Source organism: Leptodactylus fuscus, chromosome 1 (genome assembly GCF_031893055.1).
Source record: "Leptodactylus fuscus isolate aLepFus1 chromosome 1, aLepFus1.hap2, whole genome shotgun sequence".
Classification (NCBI taxonomy): domain Eukaryota; kingdom Metazoa; phylum Chordata; class Amphibia; order Anura; family Leptodactylidae; genus Leptodactylus; species Leptodactylus fuscus.
Window position 1 is genome coordinate 216,979,439 of NC_134265.1, and position 21,978 is coordinate 217,001,416.

At 42.7% G+C, this 21,978-nt stretch overlaps 1 protein-coding gene across 1 annotated transcript in view; it reads right to left on the reverse strand.

The window, feature by feature from the left end:
- The window catches only part of ARHGEF18 (Rho/Rac guanine nucleotide exchange factor 18), a 272,094-nt gene that overhangs the window by 73,082 nt on the left and 177,034 nt on the right, over window positions 1-21,978 (reverse strand). Inside the window, 1 exon segment of the mRNA XM_075283699.1 lies at window positions 6,417-6,484. Coding sequence (XP_075139800.1) covers window positions 6,417-6,484 — 68 coding nt within the window.

Here is a 21,978-nt window from a genome sequence, read left to right on the forward strand (position 1 = left end):
CAATTTTAGTCCATGGGGTCCGTTTGCTTTCACTGCACACTGCCTGCCAGTTCGTTCAGTAGTCCGTTTGGAGGGTCCCCATGAAGACTCCCTGAACAAATTACCAAAGGCAGATGTCAACCAGGCATAAGTTCTCTGACTTGCTAATACATTTGTCATCAGCATTCCTAGCACAATATCAAGAATACACAGCAGAAAACAACAAGATGAAGGTACTTGCCTTGCATACTAGTTAATAGAAGTAGCAAAAATACAACTATCATATTATAACAAAACACAATATACCCCTACTTCAAAGCAATAACATGTATCTGACTATAAGCCTCACCCCAGGTTTGAGCAAGAAAAATTTGGAAAAATATTTCATATTAATTTAACCTTTTCTGCTGGTCAAAAGGAGTAAAGGGGTCAATGTCAGTAACTGGTATGCTAAAAAAGATAAGGGGATTTACAGCTAGCAGTTCAGCTGGACATATATAAATCCCTATTATAGGTCTCCACATGGTAGAAAGTCCTACTGGTGCCATCATAAGCCATTATAGTGAGTGTGAGTATGAATAAGTATGTGGGTGTAATAGGAGGAGGTACTAATAAGTAGAGCCAGCTCCAGGCTTCCCCCCTTTTGGAGAACATCATGTGCACCACTATATACAGTACATACCAAAAGTTTGGACACACCTTCTCATTCAAAGAGTTTTCTGTATTTTCATGACTATGAAAATTGTAGATTCACACTGAAGACTCTTTGAAGGTTCTTCAAAGTAGCCACCTTTTGCTTTGATTACTGCTTTGCACACTCTTGGCATTCTCTTGATGAGCTTCAAGAGATAGTCAGTAAGGCAAGAAATCCCACTTATTAAACCTGACAGGGCACACCTGTGAAGTGAAAACCATTTCCGGTGACTACCTCTTGAAGCTCATCAAGAGAATGCCAAGAGTGTGCAAAGCAGTAATCAAAGGAAAAGGTGGCTACTTTGAAGAACCTAGAATATAAGACAGATTTTCAGCTGTTTCACACTTTTTTGTTAAGTATATAATTCCACATGTGTTAATTCATAGTTTTGATGCCTTCAGTGTGAATCTACAATTTTCATAGTCATGAAAATACAAAAAACTCTTTGAATGAGAAGGTGTGTCCAAACCTTTGGTCTGTACTATATATATATATATATATATATATATATATATATATATATATATATATATATATATATATAAAGTTTTGGCAATAAGCAGGCAATTGCTATGTATAGTCTTTTCAAGACTTCTTTTCTTCAACTTAATAGTATCCCCCATTTTGTTCAATCAGTTCCTTAATCCATTCGCTGCCCTCACAACTTCCATCCTTATCAAAAACACTTTTATTCAATAATTTAAGATTTTAAAGTCAAGGAGTAGAGAGCTACCATAAAAAGTCAAGCTTTCCAAATCCAATCTCCTTCCCTCTGCTATGATGAACCTCATCCTATCTCTGACATCACCGCTGTAGACTGATGAAACCCGCACTTGCTCAGCTTCAGCTCAACACTGCACCTGCATGCATGCACGCCTAGCTGAAATACATCACCAAGCCCCAGGCACAAGCGCAGCAATGGGCCTAAGCCAGGGGCATAGAACTCAGCCCAGAAGCTGGCAAATACTTCATGCCTGGTACATGTGCATAATTTCATTAGGCTGCAGCGGTGACATCGCAGGGTTCGGAGAGGTTCATAGCATGTCCTTCGAAATAACTGATATATGCAATGTTGGGTTTTCTCTGGAATAGTCTTCATCTTATTTTCTCTCATATTAACAGGGTTACAAGTTTCTACTATTGATAGCCTATCTTTAGGGTAGACCATTAATACAGTATTATGCAGATCAGCTGTACTCAGACAGCGCAGCTACCAGTACTGTTTGTATAGTGAGTAAGCAGTTTGGTTCTCAGAATGTAAACTATAGCAGCAGTTGTGGGTACTACATCACTGCCCCATTGAATTCAGCCTAAGGATAGGCCAGCAATAGTTGAAACTGGATAACCCCTTTATTAGAGAAAATAAGTCTGTCTTTCTCACAAACACCAGTTTGATTGCTAGGCTTATGGCTCCTCCATTTCTAGCCTCCTCTAGGAAGCAGGATACAAAATGAGATGGTTACAGGTACCCTCCAAATTATATGCTATAATACGTTATTAATCATGGCAATGCCTGAACACAGAGGGCACAATTTTACACATTCTTTAGAAATGCCTAACATGGTCTAAACACCAAGCGTAATGGCCGCTTGACTCTGCAGCTCCCATCTTCTCCTTCACAAAATGGAGCAAAAAACACTACATTGGAGAATGGAGAAGAAACTACTCCCCAAGAATCCCCCCCCCCCAGCTACCATCTGCGGAGGTCCCTCTGTGGAAGCCTACTTCCAGCGGCCTTCCAGGGCTGTTACTCTAGCACAAGGGTCAGCAACTGTTGGCACTCCAGCTGCTGTGAAACTACAACTCCCAACATGCTCCATTCACCTCCATGGGAGTGCCAAAAAATGCAGAGCAAGCATGCATGCTGGGAGTTGTAGTTTTACAACAGCTGGAGTGCCGAAGGTTGCCAACCCCTGCTCTAGCACAAATGCCTGGCAAACGACCAGGGTGGACTCTGCTACATCTACTGACCCAAAGTGGCTGGCACTGGTAGAAAACGTCTGCGATACACAGTCATCAGGTACCATGTCAGCTGCCAGCTCCTCAACCTCTTAGATTCCTGACTCCCCCTCTCACTCGCTGGCAAAACTCAGTTGATGCAACTTCCTACTAAGAAGGAGTACCAAGAGCTAGTAGATCAGTGCACTGAATTTGTTCCTTCAAATCCTCCTATAAATGACTGGCAGATAACTCTAGGCGTATTATTAGAAGGTACTCCATGTATGATTTATGGTAGATTAACCATCCCTCAGATAAGTCCTATACTTATTATTCCACTACCCACAATGTCCGCACCAGAAAAGACTATTTTTGGGGGAACGCTCCTGTGCATCTTCTCCTTCAAGGGGGCTGCATGGGCTGCATTTATTTATATGTACCCTACTATTCATCCTGTGCATCGAACCCCTGGCAGCTGCTATACGTTTGCACCCAGATATCAGTGAGGTAGCAGGGACAACGTACAAAACAAAAACACCTTTAAAACAGAGACCTTACCTATTCTAATCTCCCTACCCCAACCTTGCACAACTCCAAAGCTTCCTTTTATACAGGTGGCAGGATTCCATTACAAAGTATTCGGGAATCAAGCTTATCAAATCATTTTCCTTTCTATATCAGGCGTTTTCCCCCACTTTTTAGGCAAATAAGCGCACTTTTGACCAGATAGCTAGCTCTTCATCTGTCTCTTGTCAGACATATGTCCATAATAAAGAGGACTGTCCTGCTTAAGTTGCTAACTTATTCAAAACACTCCTGATCTCAGTCCCTTTGAAAAATCTTCAGTCATTACAGGACTATCTTGCTATCTGTCTGGGCTGGAAGGAGACACATAATTTATAGATTGGTTATGACGACTCAGAGGAACAAGAAAGGTCTTTCACTCCCCAATTTGATCCTCTACCACTGGGCTGCTAAGCTTTGGGGAGAGCACATTCTTGGTACATTCTAAATTGATGAAGAGAAAGAAAATGCGGTTAGCCCGAATCACCCCACCTCCCTTCTATGGTCGAACTTTTATAGCCTACCCTCTGGTGCCCTTTTGGGCCTTATGGCGATGATGCAAGATGTTTGGTACACTTTTGCCTCCAGCTTTCATTTGTCTTCTCCACAGTCCTCAATGACAGCCTAGCTCTTCCATCCACAATATACATATGGACATAAAGCAACAGTCTCAGGCCCCTGGCTACAAGCAAGCCTATTCCACTTTGCAGACATTGTAGACTATAAAACATGCTCGCTCCTTCGCTGATCTCCAGTCTAAATTTATTTTACCCCTACCACATGTACATATATAGAGAGAGTGTAATCATAGCTACTCTATTTCCTGGGGCCTTCAAGTTCCCATACCCACAAATTTCGAGAAACTGCAAATCTGAGAGTTCCACAGATTTACAGGGTTCTCTTGGATCTAGCCCCTGATAGGATCACTAAACATCTTTATATGAGAAAATGGGAGGGCTATATAAGAGAGACTGACAGAAATGTCATGGATCATAACATGAAGGCGAGCGTCAAAACCTCTCATTAAATATAAAGAGAATATTTTAAGATGTTGCAGCACTGGTATCATATTCTGGATGAGTTGCATACCAGAGTCAGAAAGTCTAGAACATTCAAATATTTGACTGGTCTTTTCAATAATGAGAAATAGAGATTTGGGACCTTGGGACATATTTTGGCTACTCTATGATCTATAGGTCCTTGAGGTATAGTTCTCTTGATCCCCTGCTCAGTTGAGCAGATGCTTAGTATCTTACTGTATTCCTTTTACCCTACTCCTTTCCCTCTAGGCTCATGCTTTGTGGCATGATAACTTTAGTTTCTTATTGAGTATTTTCTTCATGCCTTTGATCTTTCTTTTTGGCTCAGTATAAAATTGTATTTGTTCTAAACTATAATAAAAATTAATGACTAATTATGGCTCCTTTTTTGGAAGGAAAGGTGGAGATTTGATCCCACAGATATCTCAGCACCAGCATAAGATCTGTGGTAATTGGAGGACACAAATCAATAATCGATGCCCCACTAATGGATGTTTAAAAACTGTATAAATATAAAACAATACTGGCACAATGATCATCTATTTTAGGGGTTTTTCTCTCGTTGATGAAGCAGGCAACTATAAAATACCAGAACAATCCATTAGCAAGTATGTTGCCGTATCAGGAAGAAATCAACCAGAACAGAACTTCACTCCTTACTCTTCAACTTATGCTAATGGTCAAGTCAAATAATAAAGAATAGTGCAGATGTGTTAGGTACACATGTACACGTGTTACTGATGCAACTGATATGTGTGAGAAGGAGCGCTATCGCAGGTCCTTCCTTTCAACCGCGACCAGGCTGTATAATCTACATCAGACCAAGCAAAGATCACTCCGCACAGTTTTTTCCTTAGCTGCTATGGACTCCTAATATATCTTCTCTTCTCAGCATATGTGTGTCTACATCTGTATTATATTACGGTGTATTATCCTGTACCTGTATTACTATGCTGCTGTAACATACTGAAATTTCTCCAATGTGGGACTATTAAAGGATTAGCTTATCTTATATGTGAACGCAGGGCTAGGCAATTAGTTAAAAAATAACCAAAAAAAAAAAAATCAACCAGGATTAGAGATGAGCGAGTACTGTTCGGATCAGCCGATCCGAACAGCACGCTCCATAGAAATGAATGGATGCACCTGGTACTTCCGCTTTGACGGCGGCTGGCCGCTTAACCCCCCGCGTGCCAGCTACGTCCATTCATTTCTATGTGAGCGTGCTGTTCGGATCGGCTGATCCGAACAGTACTCGCTCATCTCTAACCAGGATGTGATTTTCACTTTGTTTATTTTGGTTAAGTTATTACAATATTTTCGGATTTGTTCTGACCAAAAACATCCGAACTGAAATTGCAATTATTATACTTTGGGGTTCCTCAGACCCCAGAATATAATAAGTATAATAAGGCCCAAGGGAGTGGTCAAACATAAAAAAACTATTATACTCGCATCTCCTGGGCTCTGCATGACTCCCTGTTCTCTTTCGTGCTTCTGCCCATCAGGGACTGCTGAGGCCTGTGATCACATGGGTGACAGGGTGTTACAATGCTTGGATCATAGCACCATGACACCACGTGATGCTGAGGCCCAGTGTCAGACAGAAGCGCCAAAGACCACAGAGAGTTGTGCTGGAGCCCAGGAGAGGTAATTAAGATTGTTTCTTAAGGTTTGATCACCACCCTTGAGCCTCTACTTATATGGGATCTGAAAAGACCAGAGTATAATAGCTATTTTGTTCAGGGCTGAATGAAACCACCGGGGGAACCTCAAGACATACCGCAGAAGAGGAGTGGTTTAAAAGAGGCATAATGTAAATAATCACCATTATCCGAAATAGAGGGTAAATCGTGATTTTGATTTGGGTCAATTGCCCAGCTCTATGTGATCGTATCCTTACATGGACATTGTGAAGAACGATGATAAGCCAGGGCCATAAGTTGCAACTGTGTGGAGCTGAAACTAACACAGATGTGATCAGGAAGCAGCAAAGCTTGACATATTATGCTACATGCAACACTGACTTTTTACCAAAGTTCACTGCTATAAAACAAGACTCTCAGATCTTTCAGACAAAATTAGATTTCATGGGACAATAGGCATGTAATACGTGCACAGCAAATATACCATTAAATGTGCTGCACGAGTAACGCTCTCCCAACGCTTTTAGAATAAAGAATAGAGGACTTAAAAATTACCTTTGATTTGATGCTGGTGCATTCAGGAAGCAATGCCTTACAGTTTTTATGGACATTTACAGCACAGTCTGTGGAAAATAAAATTTGCAAAACAGGAATTAGAAGTGGAGAATGTGAAAAACACAAGCACATTAAAACAGTTAAAGAAGAATTAAAAATCAGTGCAAGGTGAAAAAGCTAGGACGTGTACAGCAAGCCAGTCAACTTACAAGCAAATACAAACAACACTAGGTTCACACTAGCGTTCAAGTATCCATAAGAGACTCCGTCCCACATTCAGTACAGAACCAACATTGACAAAAAAATTCTCAAGATAACATAAAACATTTAATTAGTAAACTTTTAATAAATACATTTTAAAACACCATGTTTCTGCCATATAGATAAGGTGTACAGCCACAATTCATTCACATTCATGGGAAATATCATACATCATTTAATTCACAAATGAGGTCCACAATAGCATCTCTATGACCTCAAAATACAGGGGAAATACCAGAAGGCACTCCAAGTACTAAATATACACCAGTATATACAGTCAAAGAGTGGTATACATAGAGTAGCCATCTGCATCTGTACCCTGACCCCTATCGAGAGTCTCCCACCCTCAAAAGGGCAGTACCACAGAGCGGTACTTTTAAAAAAAAAATCTGTTCCTTTCTGTCCCTACATTTCATGGTTGGTTAGGCCAATCTTCAGGAGACCTATTAACTATTGAGACTATTTATCTTATAAACTCCAAAGTTAAAAATTCTCAAAGTCAATAAACAGGGAGCACTTAAAAAGTGTGCTAACTTCCACAGTGATGGAGAAGCATTCCTGCATGGTCTTTCTCAGGGATAAACTCCAGCAAAGAGGACTTTCCTCTCCACTGGACAGATCCCATTATAGTCTATGGAGTCCGCAGATTTGCATGTGTAACCACTTTTTTTTTTTTTTAAAAGGATAGGGTTTCCAAATGAATCTGAAGGATAGAAACCCAAACGCTAGTGTGAACCTAGCGTAAATGATTTTGAAACAAAATGTGAAAAAATTTCATGTTGAACAAAATATATATGGGAAGAGAGAAATACAAAAAAAAAAAAAAAGCCAACAGCTTAAAAACACCTCTGCCATTCAGTGCTGAATTTGTGCTTTGTGCTCGGGTCACTACTGCAGTAAAATCAGTAACCAAATTGGGATCTATAAACAAATGGCACATAAATGCAGAGGTTGGTAACTGTCTGCAGCAGGTACCTGAGCACAAACAAGACATCACAAACACACTGCTCTAGAATGGAGGAGAAAACAACCTAGACTACAAAGCACAGTATACACAGTCATCTAAGAAAATGGTGGCCGTTTTACCAAAATGAAGATAGGATTGAGAATTTTAGAAGCTCAACAGAAACAGTAAAAAATCTAAGTCATCAAGTTTTTTTAGTTAAGCATTTACTGTGAGATTTTATTCAGTTTGAAATAAACGGAAGGCAGAAAAAAAAAAGTGCTAGCAGCATTGGAAAGTGTTTGAGGTGCATTCTGCCTCAAAAATCCCCCTGCAAAAAAGTCAGTGTGAACTTGCCCTATAATGACATGAAAATGGAAAAAGGGCAAAAGATCAAAAAGCAAAAATAATTATTTTACTGAATTGAAATTCATTGTAAAAGAAAAGATTAGATCTGGAAACCATTTGCCTGAAAGAGGACCTCTCATATTATAAACCTAGAAGGCTGTCCCTGTAAACTTGATTGACTGCCTCGTCCTAGAATACAGTAATAAACACTGCTTGTTTAACTCCTCCCACGTCAGGCCCCAATTAATCACGACTTTGATAAAGGTCATAATCACCCAGCCCTACTACTAGGGTTAGTGCTTAAAGGGGTTGTCCCATCTCAAGGATCCTATCTATACTGGTAGCTTATGTACATTGAATCCTTTTCCTAAATATATTGCTTTAGATATTCTGCTTTGTTTGCCTGGTATGTGAATTTATTCCCCCCATTGTTTACACTGCGTTGCTATAACCACCGACCTATAGGACAAGTGACGTCACTCACTGCTCTGCTCTTGCCGGCAGGGGAATCCATTCAGATAATTGCAGTTATCTGATAAAGCCGAGATTGCTATCTCTCTATGTAAACACACGAATAACACTGAGCCCCTTCTGTACAAGGATCTACAGATTATCTGACCTTCAAAAGTGTTGTCTGTCCTGTTCAGCAGAAGGGAGGGGGAGGGAGATATATACAGGAAGTGAGAAGCAGACACTGCAGGCAGCATGGCTGAAAGGCTGACATGGGAAAACCCCTTTAAATAAGATTTATCTATATATGGGGCAGCTTGGTGGCTCAGTGGATAGCAATGTTGTCTTGCAGTGCTGGAGTTCTAAGTTCAATTCCAAACAAAGACAACATCTGAAGGAGTTTGCATGTTCTTCCTGTATTTGCATGGGTTTCCCCTGGGTACGCCAAAGACATAAAAGTAAGCTAAATAATTATATATTGTCTCTGGCCCTAACATGCCTGCTCCATTGCATTCTTTATTATCCACAAAAACAATAGCAATGGAGTCAATTCTCTAAAAACTATATCGTGTCATTCTTCAGTCATTCTCTAGAGCAGCGGTTCTCAACCTGGGGGTCGAACAACCAAAACACAGGGGTCGCCACATACCTCCCAACCGTCCCGGTCAGTGGGAGGTATGTCCCGGTTTCAACTGATCGGCGCCCGGAGGACGCCGATGAGTTGAAAACATAGGCGATTAAAGCAGGAGCTGTCACAGCCAGCTCCTGCTTTAACGCTGTGCTGCGGCTTCTGTATGTGTAGCCGCAATGTGATGACGTCACATCGCGGCTACAACTATATGAGTGAGCGAGACTGAGCGGGTGGAAGGTGAGTATAAGAGGTTTCTTTTTTGTTTTAAACATTAAGGTGGAACCTAATGAAGGGGCAGATGAAGGGGAGGGATGGCATGACACAGGGGGCAGAGATGGAGGGACATGAAACTGTGGGCAGATGAAGGGGGCGACGGCATGACACTCGCGGCAGAGATGGAGGGACATGAAGCTCTGGGCAGAGATGGGGGAACATGAAACTGGGGAACAGATGGGGACATGAAACTGGGGGAAGAGATTGGGGGACATGAAACTGGGGGCAGAGATGGAGGGGGGACATGAAACTGGGGGCAGATGAAGGGGGGGTACGGCTTGACATTGGAGGCAGAGATGGGGGGACATGAAACTGGGGAAGAGATGGGGGACATGAAACTGGGGGCAGATGAAGGGGTTATATGAAACTGGGGGAGAGATGGTGGGGGGACATATAATGTACGGGTGACTGTAGGAGGATTATACTGTGTGGGAGCACATGAAAAATGAATGAGAATGGACGGAGTCAACAAAAGTGGGCAGAGCTAAATTCGCAGCGGCGCTGCATATTTTCTCCCTCTTTCTGATCTTCAAAAGTTGGGAGGTATGCCTAAAGCCATCAGAAAATACATATTTTCCACTGAGAAGCCACGCTACTGTCTGCAGCAGCGCTATTCAGCTGGAACGCACACCATTATGGACACGTGTTCCAAACTGAATGGGGTCACCGCAACATGAGGAACTGTATTGCGGGGTCACGGCATTAGAAAGGTTGAGAACCACTGCTATAGAGAAATATATCAGTAAATCAACAAGTACATTTCATAATTTCCCTTGTCAACTGAACTCTGATATTTAGTGCAGACCTTGTCATATGTACCTAGTTTAACGGAGTATAGGCTTGCTTAGTGATATATACTTTTCTTGTTTCAAATTGCAAAACTAATAAAGAGAAACTAATGAGCTGTTTGGTGCCATATGGAAAGGGCCACACCTACTGGAGCACATCTTTAGTGGTTACTACAGAATGCTGTTCAGGGGACATGTTAGGCTAGGTTTACATGGACCCGAGCGACAGAGACCCAAGCACTAGTGTGAACCTAGGGTCAGTCTACGGATTGAGGGAGAGTTGCACTGCATGGGATGCTCCTGCAGGTGTAGTTCTGACCTGAGTGGACCAAACAGCTTACTTGCACACAAAGTAATAAATGAATTGCTCTATAGCTAGACTGCACTTTGCCATAAAGAAGGTACGTTCATTGTGTCACTAACTGGCCCTAAAACAGCAATACAGCTGTTGGGGGTGTTTCCAACTCTAACAATCATTTCTTGCAGACAGGTCTGAGGAAAGATGTCCCTGAATTGTTATGTCATGGGAAATATAAATGTTTACTAAACTAGACATGTCAAGAGTACTGACAGGTCCTATTCAACATACTTGCCCAGGCTCTCTCACCAGAAGACGGATTCTGGAAACAAAAACCTGCTAAGTTCTTATTAACAAAAACAGATTTAATATTTTGAGTGAGTTAGATATTTTGGCTTCTATTTCTTCATCACCATTGTTTCTGTTTTTTAATTAATAAATATATTTGAGGGATTCTTTAATGACCTCGACTGTAAAGAGATTTATCTGAGGAACTTGCATGTTGAGAGAATAACACTTGGAAGGGGCGGCTGACAACACACATGCAGCTGAACCTTAAAAAGGTCAGTGCGAGCCTATAATAAGGTGAAGCTTGCTTGTTCCCGTTAATATTTCCCTGAAGCCCCTGCTGTGCTAGCCATTGATCACAAACTAACACAGAGTCATATTGATCTAAACTAGATTGGAGCCTGCTGGTAGACCTGCACACTCATCCACCACTTCTGGAAGACCTAATTATCTCAAAACAAAATCCACATTTCCAACAGCAGCCGGAAAAGTCCCTTCTGCCAATTCAAGGTACTTTTTACCAAATGCAATCTGTAAATGTACCTTTAGCAAAGCATCTTATATAACAACTTCTGTTATATAATGTTTGTGGAGCTCAAACTAGGTTTATGTAAAACTTATAACCCAGAGAAAAGTTGCAATTAAAATGAAAATTCTTCTCCATTGAAAAGGTTTTTTGCGACTCCGAATCTTAGTCCATGTTTTTACTCGCCTGCACCTTGTACCAGGAGAGAGAGAACTAGCATTATAGTTCTCTATGCTGCTAGGAGTCCCCGCTTCCCAACAAAATACCGTCCTATACGGTAGTCGCTATGGGATATTGTCATTACCGAATGAAAAATCTGCACTTTGATAGGCCATAAGAAACAAGAAATCAGGAATGTGGAATATAAAAAGAACCCCTATAGCAAACTCTGCAAAAAAAAAAAAAAAAAAACAACAGTTTTTTTGCAAGGTGTGGCCCCGAATAGAAAGGGAAAATATGCAGATGTGAACATAGCTTTAACTTGCTAGATTTCTAATATGTGGCCTTGTGTCTTATACAAGACCAACGCAAAATGGCCAACAGACATGCCAAGTCAGCTGTTTTGGTGACCATTTTGCAGTAGTCTCCTGTAAGAATAGGAGTGAAAAGGAGGAGAATGCCGGACGGAGCAGAAGAAAGGTGGCGCTGGAATGCTGCGCTCATAGCACAGAGGGCCCGCCCCTGTGCTTTCTAAGCCCGTACTGAGTGCAATTAGCATAAAGAAGAAAAATTCAAAAACAACGGTCCCGAACTTCAAGATAAAGGTAAATAAAGCCTTTATAAAGGCTATTCCTATGTGCTATTAGTTTAAAACTGTTCTTTGAAAGGGGTTGTCCCATCACAAGGATCCTATCTATAATGCTTGTTAATGTGGATGTAAGACTTTTCCTAAATACACTGCTTCAGCAAAACTGCTTTGTCTGTCCACTATCTTACTTTATTCAATTCTTTGTGGCCACAGCCCTGACTTAGCTGCTCATGAGTCAAGTGATGTATCTGCTGCTCTCAGGGGGAGGGAGGAGGGGCTAAGTGCACGGGAGCGAGCCTGTGTTTCTAGCTATTCCTGTGTCTACACCACGTGACCTAGCTTCCTGCTCTCAGATAGGGGAGAGGAGCTGCTTTCATTTCTTCTGTTCTCCCAGTTATCAGGCTAGCTAATACAATCGTGTTCATTATGGCAGAGACAGGCAGTCTCTGTATGTAACACAGAATGGAGTTGCTGCTGCCTGTACTTCATAGTCCAATATGGGTGGGCGGAGCTACACGCAAATTTGGGGGCAGAGCTAAACGGCAGGTTGCATGTGAAACCCCGCCCACCAAATGATGCAAGAAACCAGGAAGAAAGAAGATTTTACAGCAGTAAAGACTGATGAGTATGTGAGGTGGGAATACCCCTTTAATGATAGAACAAAAAAGAGCAGTAATGGGTGGGCACTCACCAAACATTCTCCAAAGGACGACAGTCGTCTTCTCTTTTCTCTAAAACATTTGTTTTAGAGAAAAGATAAGACGACTGTCGTCCTTTGGAGAATGTTTGGTGAGTGCCCACCCATTACTGCTCTTTTTTGTTCTATCACCTGTTCAGCTTTTTTCCGGGTAGTTGTGCACCTCCATCGTTTTCCTTGGCTCTTTTATACTCCAAGGACTTTAGCTGATCTTCATTGCTTGTCCTGACTATACATTTCATTTGGAATTATAAGCTGTGCCATCTACAGTTCTCTATTTTTCTTTATACCCCTTTAATGATAGATCCCTTTAAATAAAAATTAATTGGGTTTTTTACCTTGATTGCGATTAATGTAGCAGAAACGCAGCTTTTGATGCAGTTTTTATAAACCAAAGTCAGGAATGTATTGGGCAGAGGGTAAGTACTTCCATATATTTCCCATGTGGCTTTAGCATTAAAAAAAAACATGTACATTAAAAAAAAAAAAAAAAAAAAAAAAAGCAACATAAGCTGCATTCCCGCAACATGGGGCATTAGCCTAACGACAATGTAGACCAGAAACCTTTAAAAACACCCCTTTTCAAGTATGGGTATGTGTTGGGCAAACCTTAAAAGATTTAAAGAGGACCTTTCATGGTTTGGGGCACAGGCAGTTTTATATACCGCTGGAAAGCTAACAGTTCCTGACAGTCAGTCAGGTAGTCCTTCTTCACAGCAGTGCCTATCGCGCTGTGCTGGGTGAGCGGGGAGGAATGCCCCCTCCCCTCATGATAATACTCGTCTATGGATGAGCACTGTGAGCAGAGGGAAAGGACATTCCTCCCTGCTCACACAGTACAGCGCGATAGGCACTGCTGTGAAGAAGGATGTATCTGACTGTCAGAAACGCCCTTCTTACTGTAAAGAGCAACAGTACTGGCACCGCTAGCTCTTTACCCAGGGCACAGACCAGGAAAGCCGACAGCGCACTGTCTGCTTTCCAGCAGTATATAGAATTGCCTGTGCCCCAAACCAAACCAGGTCCTCTTTAACCCCTTCCCGCAATGGCATTTTTTGATTTTCGTTTTTGACTCCCCTCCTTCTAAACCCCATAACTTTTTTATTTCTCCGCTCCCAGAGCCATATGAGGTCTTAATCTTTGCGGGACAAATTTTTCTTCATGATCCCACCATTAATTATTCTGTATAAGGTACTGGGAAGCTGGAAAAAAATTCAGAATGGGGTGGAATTGAAGAAATAAATGCATTTCTGCGACATTCTTATAGTCTTCGGTTTTACGGCGTTCATTGTGCAGCCAAAATTACATGTCCCCTGTATTCTGTGTTTCGGTACGATTCCAGAGATACCAAATTTATATGGTTTTATTTACATTTTGACCCCTTAAAAAAATCCCAAACTGTGTTAATTTTTTTTTTTTTTTTTTTTTTTTTTTTTATAAAAGTCGCCATATTCTGACAGCCGTAACTTTTTGTGCTGAAAAAGCCCCCCTCGGCTTATACTCGGGGGGAGGGGGATGGGGTCTATGACCAGCTGCAATAGTAATGTATAGATTCTCCCATAAATTAGTGGGGAAAAAAGCTTTAAAATTTTTTAATAAATATAAGTTCTAAATCACTCCTTTCCCTAGAATACATATAAAAGTAGAAAATTACTGTGAAACACATTATACACATTAGGTATCCCTGTGTCTACTGAATATAGGGTATCTGCAGTGCTCCTGTTCCGTCGGGAAGGGGTTAAAGGGGCTCTATCACTAGGAAAAGTCATTTTTAACTAATCACATCTTTGCATAGCCTTTAGAAATACTATTCCACACTTACCTTTAGTATACAGATTGCCTCAGGGGTTTCTGAATAAGTCAGTTTTTATTCATATGCTAATTAGACTGGTGCACGATACATCGTGCACTCCTCTCCTGTTGTTTCCTATCTGAGGCTGCTGCTGCAGACTCAGCTTCCTGTTTGCCTCACACACATAGAAGATAATAGGAGAGAGGAGGCTGCTGGGAACTTCCTGAGCTGGCTGGAGGCTCATTAGCATATGAATAAAAACTGACTTATTCAGAAACCACTGAAGCAATCTACATACTAAAGGTAGGTGTGGAATAGACTTTCTAAAGCCTATGCAAGGAGGCGATTAGTTAAAAATGACTTCTGCTTCTATTCGGGTCGGCTTATACTCCATTATGTGTGTGTATGTGTGTGTATATATATATGTTTCCCCATTATAATAGCCCCCTCATATCTTCCGCCTGAAGAAAGGACATGTCGCTTCTTTTCTCCGCTAGCAGCAGCCCGCCGCTAGCGGAAAAAAGAAGCCCGGCGGCCCGCATAGACCACCATTGTAAAGGGGCGGATTTTGAAGCGAAATCCGCTGTCAAAATCTGCCCCTTTGCCCACGTGTGAACGAGCCCTAATAGTTTCTCCTTTATAAATTAAGAGCCCCCTTATATATAATAGTTCTCCCTTATACTGTTTTCAAGCTGAAAGGCCTTAGGGCCACCAAAGGAACTTGTTCTGGGGTCCCACCCAACAGCTTCTTGCTAATAGCCTACAACGTGGGTCCTTCACTGAAGTCTTACTGAGTATGTTCCCAGTATAGTCAGCCCCTATCGTTCTGTGCAGGCCATAATAACTCCATGGTCAGTTTATGCACAGTACTGCATGCAGAACGATATGGCCATGGAACCGTACACGTATGTGCAAGATTATAGTGAGGGAGCTATCAAAGTACAGCACAGGGCTGCCAGCAGGAATTTTGAGCCCCTCCACCCCCCCAGTACAATGCTCTTCAATAGCCCCACAGAATATATTATACTCCCAAGAAGCCCCACAAAATATAATACACTCCACAGTGGCCCCACACAGTATAACAGGCTCCTCACACTGCCCCTTCCTCCACTCCACCCTCAGTATAAAGCTCCACAGTGGCCCATAGTATAATATGCTCCCCAGTACCCCCCCCCAAGTATATTGCCCCAGTGGCCCCACGCAGTATAATATGCTTCCCAGAGTGCCCCGATGAATAATGCTCCAGTGGCATCACGCAATATAATATGCACTACAGAGGGCCACCCCAGAATAATGCTCCACAGTGGCCCCACACAGTATAACATGCTTCACAATGGCCTCCACACAATATAAAATATACTGCCCATAGATGCTCCACAATGGCCCAAAACAGTGTAATATGCTCTCCAGAAGGCACCCCCAGTATAATTGCTCCACAGTGGCCCTACAGAATATAACATGCTCTCCAGACTAAGCAAAGTAACCAGTTTTTTACATTTTACATCGGGGAATGTCTGATCTTTTGATCATTTTTTATTCAAATTTTAGGGAAGACAAAATGAAGAAAATTTGTGGATTTGGCTTTTTTTCACAGCTACAATGTTTGCAGCATGGGAAAAACATATTTGTTTGTAGACCAGGCAATTTCAGACACAGATGTATAATTTAATTTTGCTTATTTATATTTTATTGCAGTCTATGAGAGATTTTGCTACAAAGTTATTGAGGCTGGTCATAGACTTATAGTTTATACAAAGCAATGTCAGCGATCAGAGTGAACACTGATTGCAGGCATTAGCTACAAGTCTCTGCTGTGGCTATGGTGGCCGCTCTGCTGAGTGGTCGCCATCTTTAAAGACCCTGCATCCGCCATACCAGTGAGTATGTCAGGCATTGATACAATTAATCATTTCCTAACACATGCTACTATGCATCTCACCCATTTGCCAATAACCAGAGGATTTCAGGTTACTGGTCATTACCATACAGATGAGATGCATAGTAACATGTGACACTCATAACTGCAATTAAAAACCTCAGACAGAAAAACTCAGCCTATGGCTAAAGGTCCACTAATACGGAGGAAAATGGTGCCTTAGGGTTCATACACACGGAGGAAAATGGTGAGGAATTTCAGCGCTGACAAAAAAAAACAAAAACCTCCCATTGACTTCAATGGGTTCCTTTTTCTGCTAGCAGTGCACTGCATCGGCATCCCGTCGTGGCAGCCGCGACGGAATGTGTTCACGTGGAATCCCATGTGAACTAGACCTTAGTAATATGAATGAATTCTGCATATGTTGAGCTGCTATTTCTTAGGAGGTTTGGTGCATATAACATTTTGTTTGGTTTCCACTTTTTAGAAACTAATATACATCTCTTTGCATTTTTAATAAAACACTTCCTTTGAATCAAAGTTGCATGAAGGTGACTGTTCGTATATAGAGATGAGCGAACACTGTTTGGATCAGCCGATCCGAACAGCACGCTCCCATAGAAATGAATGGAAGCACCTGTGACGCTGACTTTGCCGGCGGCCGGCGTCACAGGTACTTCCATTCATTTCTATGGGAGCATGCTGTTCGGATCGGCTGATCCGAACAATGTTCGCTCATCTCTATTCGTATACAGTACCAAGTGGCATTCTGACAATGCTGCAGGTGTCTACTTTAAAAAAAAGAAAAGCATATAGGTGTGTGTGGGGGGGGGGTTAACGTGATTTTTAATGTCGCAATTTAGGTGTTATTTATTCATGTCAAAACTGTGAAAATTGCTCTGGCTACTGGAGATCCCTGGCAACGAAAGGGTTAAACCATCACGTAACCATTTTTGTTTAAAGTACATATAAAATTATGAGAGGAGGAGAAAAAAAAAAGACATTTTAAATTTTGGAGCATTACCGTATTTTGCGGACTACAAGGCGCACCGGACTATAAGGCGCAGCGCTGTCCGGTGCGCCTTATATGTGATTGAAAGCGGCGGCCGGCAGACTTTGCCGGCGGCCGCTTAACCCCCCGCGTGCCAGCCGCTTCTATTCATTTCAATGGCACGCTTCCATTGAAATGAATGGAAGCGCTCGGCACGCGAGGAGTTAAAGGGATTCTACTATTAAAAGAACTTCTTCCTTCTTGATCACGTCGGAATAGCCTTAAAAGGCTATTCGTCTCTTACCTTTTTACCATAGCCAGCGCCGCCTTCTTCCGCAGCTCCGTCTCTGTCTTCTTTGGGCCTCATGGATGACGCATGCGCAGTCGGCTCTAACAGGCTCTCGCAGCCAGAGCCGACTGCGCATGCGTCATCCATGAGGCCCAAAGAAGACAACACAGACAGGGACACTGAAGGCGCGAACACAGCTCAGGGAGAAGGCGGCGCTGGCTATGGAAAAGGTAAGAGACGAATAGCCTTTTTAAGGCTATTCCGACGTGGTCAGGGGGAAGAAGTTCTTTTAATGGTAGAATCTAGAGTTGAGCGAGTACTGTTCGGATCGGCTGATCCGAACAGTACTCGCTCATCTCTAGTAGAATCTCTTTAAGCAGCGGCCGCCGGCAAAGTCTCCATGCCGCTTCCATACATTACAATGAGAGCGCGCTATTCAAATAGTTAGAGATGAACGAATACTATTTGAATAGCGCGCTCCCATTGCAATGTATGGAAGCGGCATGGAGACTTTGCCGGCGGCCGCCGCTTAACTCCTCGCGTGCCGCCGCTTCAAGCCTTATGTAAGGCGCACCGGACTATAAGGTGCACTTTCGATTTCTGAGGAAATCGAAGTATTTTATGTGCGCCTTATAGTACTGTTTGAAATTACTTTACTTTTTATGTAACTGTAACTTAAAGGGATTGATGCAACCTAAGGTCCATCCAGGGAAGGTGTAAAATTAAAGAAAATTAAATAAACAAATAAAAAATAATCACCTGTACCTGGCTCTCAGTTGTCTGCCACCACATTGCCAGAAGTCCTGCGCATCACACGAGGAACAAAAGAACGGAAAAAAAAAAAGGAACTTTTCTGCATAGTGTGGCCTGGGTCAAAGGACCCATGCACACTAGTTCAGGGTACCATCTGGGTTCTTCCTGCACACAAATTTGTCCTTACAATAGATCATCAATATTTGATCTGTAGGGGGGGGGGGCAACACCTAGAACCCTCACAAATCAGCTAACTTAAGGGGCCGTCCTGTTTGAACTACTACTGAGGCCTCTTCAGTGTACCAAGCACATTGCCATATCTTGCTTTCGTAGCTCAGCCCCTTTCATATGAATAGGGCTGAGCTGAAGCTTGACCATGTAACCAAAGAATGTAATGTCAGAGGCCTGAAGTGGAGCTCATCAAACATCTTTATAATGTGCTGAATGTATCCGTATTGTTCCTAGCTATATTTAATGAATCACTTACCTCATAAATAGCAGTTAAAATGACTCAAGGTTTAAGGTATGACAGGCATAAATTAGTACATGTATAATTATAAAAATATCCACTGATCCTATAAATAGCAATGCGAATACGTCTTGCTAAAAGATATAATTAAAATTTTCCACAGTTCAGCCGCCAACAGATAAAGCAGTCACAATTATGGCTATGAAAGAAACAACAGGGTTCGTTCCCAGCGGTGAGTCTTGTTGAAAAACATTGCTGCTTGCTGTAAGCCGGCAGGCAACAATGTACTATTCATACAACGTGCCTGTAATAAGTTTCCTACAGCCACGAAAAACCAGAACTCTATTTTCTTCTTACGCTAAGTTCACACTAGCGTTCGGGTCTCCGTCCTGTGCTTTCCGTCTTCTGCCGGCAGAAGACGGAAAGCTGTCAGAGCGGGTCTGGCCGTGAGCGGCGGTGAGCGTTGTATGCTCCCTGCCGCAAAACCGTTTTTTTTTAAAACCGAACACAGAGTACTGCATGTCCGACTCTGTGTCCGATTTTTTTAAAAAAACACTTTCGTGACGGAGAGCATAAAACGCTCACCGCCGCTCACGGCCGGACAGCTTTCAATCCCATTCAAATGAATGGGTATGAAAGAGTCCTGCAATTTTCCGTCTCCTGCCTCTGTTTTGTGTAGGAAACGGAAACCTGCAGAACGGAGACCGAGCGCAGATGTGAACGAGCCCTTAAAGAGTTTCTACATTTACCAATGTCTTTGGATTCATGAAAAATGAGAAACACACGGATGCCACTCACATCAGGACAGAAAACAGGATAGGTTCATAAGAAAAAAAAAAAAAAAAAACTAACAACAGATGTGTGAATGAATGCATTGAAATGAATGGATCCATGTGCTGTTCATGAAAAATATGGACAATATCTATATACCGTATTTTTCGGACTATAAGACGCACCGGACCATAAGACGCACTAAGGTTTTAGAGGAGGAAAATAGGGATAAAAAAAATTTTAAGGAAAAAAAATTGGTGAAATATTTAATAACCTAATAATATAATATTTCACCAATGTAAATAGAACCGGGGGCTTTCGGACACAGGGATACCAAATGTGTATGTGTTTCACAGTAATGTTTTTGTTTTATATGTATGGTAGGGCTATGGGGGTGATTTGAACATATCTATCTATCTAATCTATCCTATCTATCTAATCTATCCTATCTGTCTGTCTGTCTGTCTGTCTATCTGTCTATCTATCTATCTATTCTATCTAATCTCATCCATGGATGGAAAGAGACACCCTGCAGTGAAGCTATGTAAGAAGAGAAAAAGGGGCGGGCCAGACGGGTGAAGGAGGTGTGGTTTTCTAAGCAAACTTGAAAACACACCTCTTTCACCTGTCTGGCTCGTCCCTCCTTCACTGCCTCTCAGATGTCGCTTCTGCAATGATGCCACACAGGCAGGGAAATAGGGGCGGGCCAGATGGGTGAAGGAGGCGTGGTTTCAAGCTTGCCGAGAAAACCACGCCTCCTCCTCCCGTTTGGCCCGCCCCTCCTTCCCGGTCTGTGTGGTTTCATTGCCGGAGCCAGATCTGAGAGGCAGTGAAGGAGGGGCGGGCCAGACGGGAGAAGGAGGCGTGGTTTTCTCGGCAAGCTTGAAACCACGCTTCCTTCACCTGTCTGGCCCGCCCCTACTTCCCTGCCTCTCAGATCTCGCTCCTGCAAACACGCGACACAGACAGGGAAGGAGGGGCAGAGCAGGCAGGCACCGTGCTGCTCTCCTTTTCATTCGCACAGACGGGACACAGACGCTGCGCACGCTGCATTCGGACTATAAGGGTCAGTTCACACGTGAAAACCGCCTAGCTTATTTGTGCGAGGTAAAAAACCTCGAGGAGTTTTTTTGACGCTGTTTTTTGCATTCCACGCGGTTTTTGACGAGGTTTTTGACGCGGTTTTCGCTAGCGGTTTTCGCTAGGTTTTTTTTTCCTATATGTGCTATAGAAACTGCAGGCGAAAACCGCGCGTTTTTTTGCAAAAAACCGCGCGGTTTTGTGTGCAAAAAACCGCGCGGTTTTTTACCGCGCGGTTTTCGCCTCCCATTCACTTCTATGCAATTCTTCAGGCGTTTTCCGCCTGAAGAAAGGTCATGTCGCTTCTTCAGGCGGAAAACGCTAGGAGGAAAAAAAAAGCTAGTGGTCTACATAGACCACCATGTTAAAGGAGAGGTTTTTGAAGCGAATTCCGCTGTCAAAAACCTCCCCTTTGCCCACATGTGAACTAGCCCTAAGACGCACACACATTTTCCTCCCATATTGGGAGGAAAAAAAGTGCGTCTTATAGTCCGAAAAATACGGTATATAAAACTAAAATTCTGTAGTAGTTTGCTCTATACAAATCAACAGTTCTCGCCCGATTTGGGAGAAATTTGGCACGCCCCCTCTCCACCCACAGGAGCAGAATACTGCGCACGTTACATCTCGCTAGCGTCCCCTCGCCATGAGGTTGGGGGCCCCGAAGTTAGGCCCTATACATATAATGGGGGAAAGTGAAAGCGCTGAGGGGAAAACAACAGTTGTGACTGACAAGGATGGATCATAGCGACAGCGCCAAAGAGTCGCTGCTAAAGGGGCCGCACCACCACACACAACGCACAAACATTTCACAAACACCATATAAACATCACACATACACCAACCCACAAGCACAACACCACACAAATGTCACAACACACCACACAAACACCAGACCACTCTAGACACACACAACCCAACCCCATAAATAACACGCACGCGCACACACACACTCAGATGGATGCACATGGACAAACAGAGAACATGCGTACTCAAACACAACTACTGCACGCATGGACACTTGCACTACGCACGCACAAACACATGGATCATATACAAGCATACATATACACGGACCACACATTCATGCACACACGCATACATACACATGGATCATATGCACTCACACACGCATGCACTGACAAAACATGTCTGGTTTCCTTAATGGCTACTTGCACACTGCAGTATTTTTCAGGGGCCTCCGGGCCATGGATTTGGTGGCTTCATTGACTTCTTTGTTAACAAAGCTGTGAATTTTGCAGGCTCCATAGAAGTCTTTGGAGATATAGA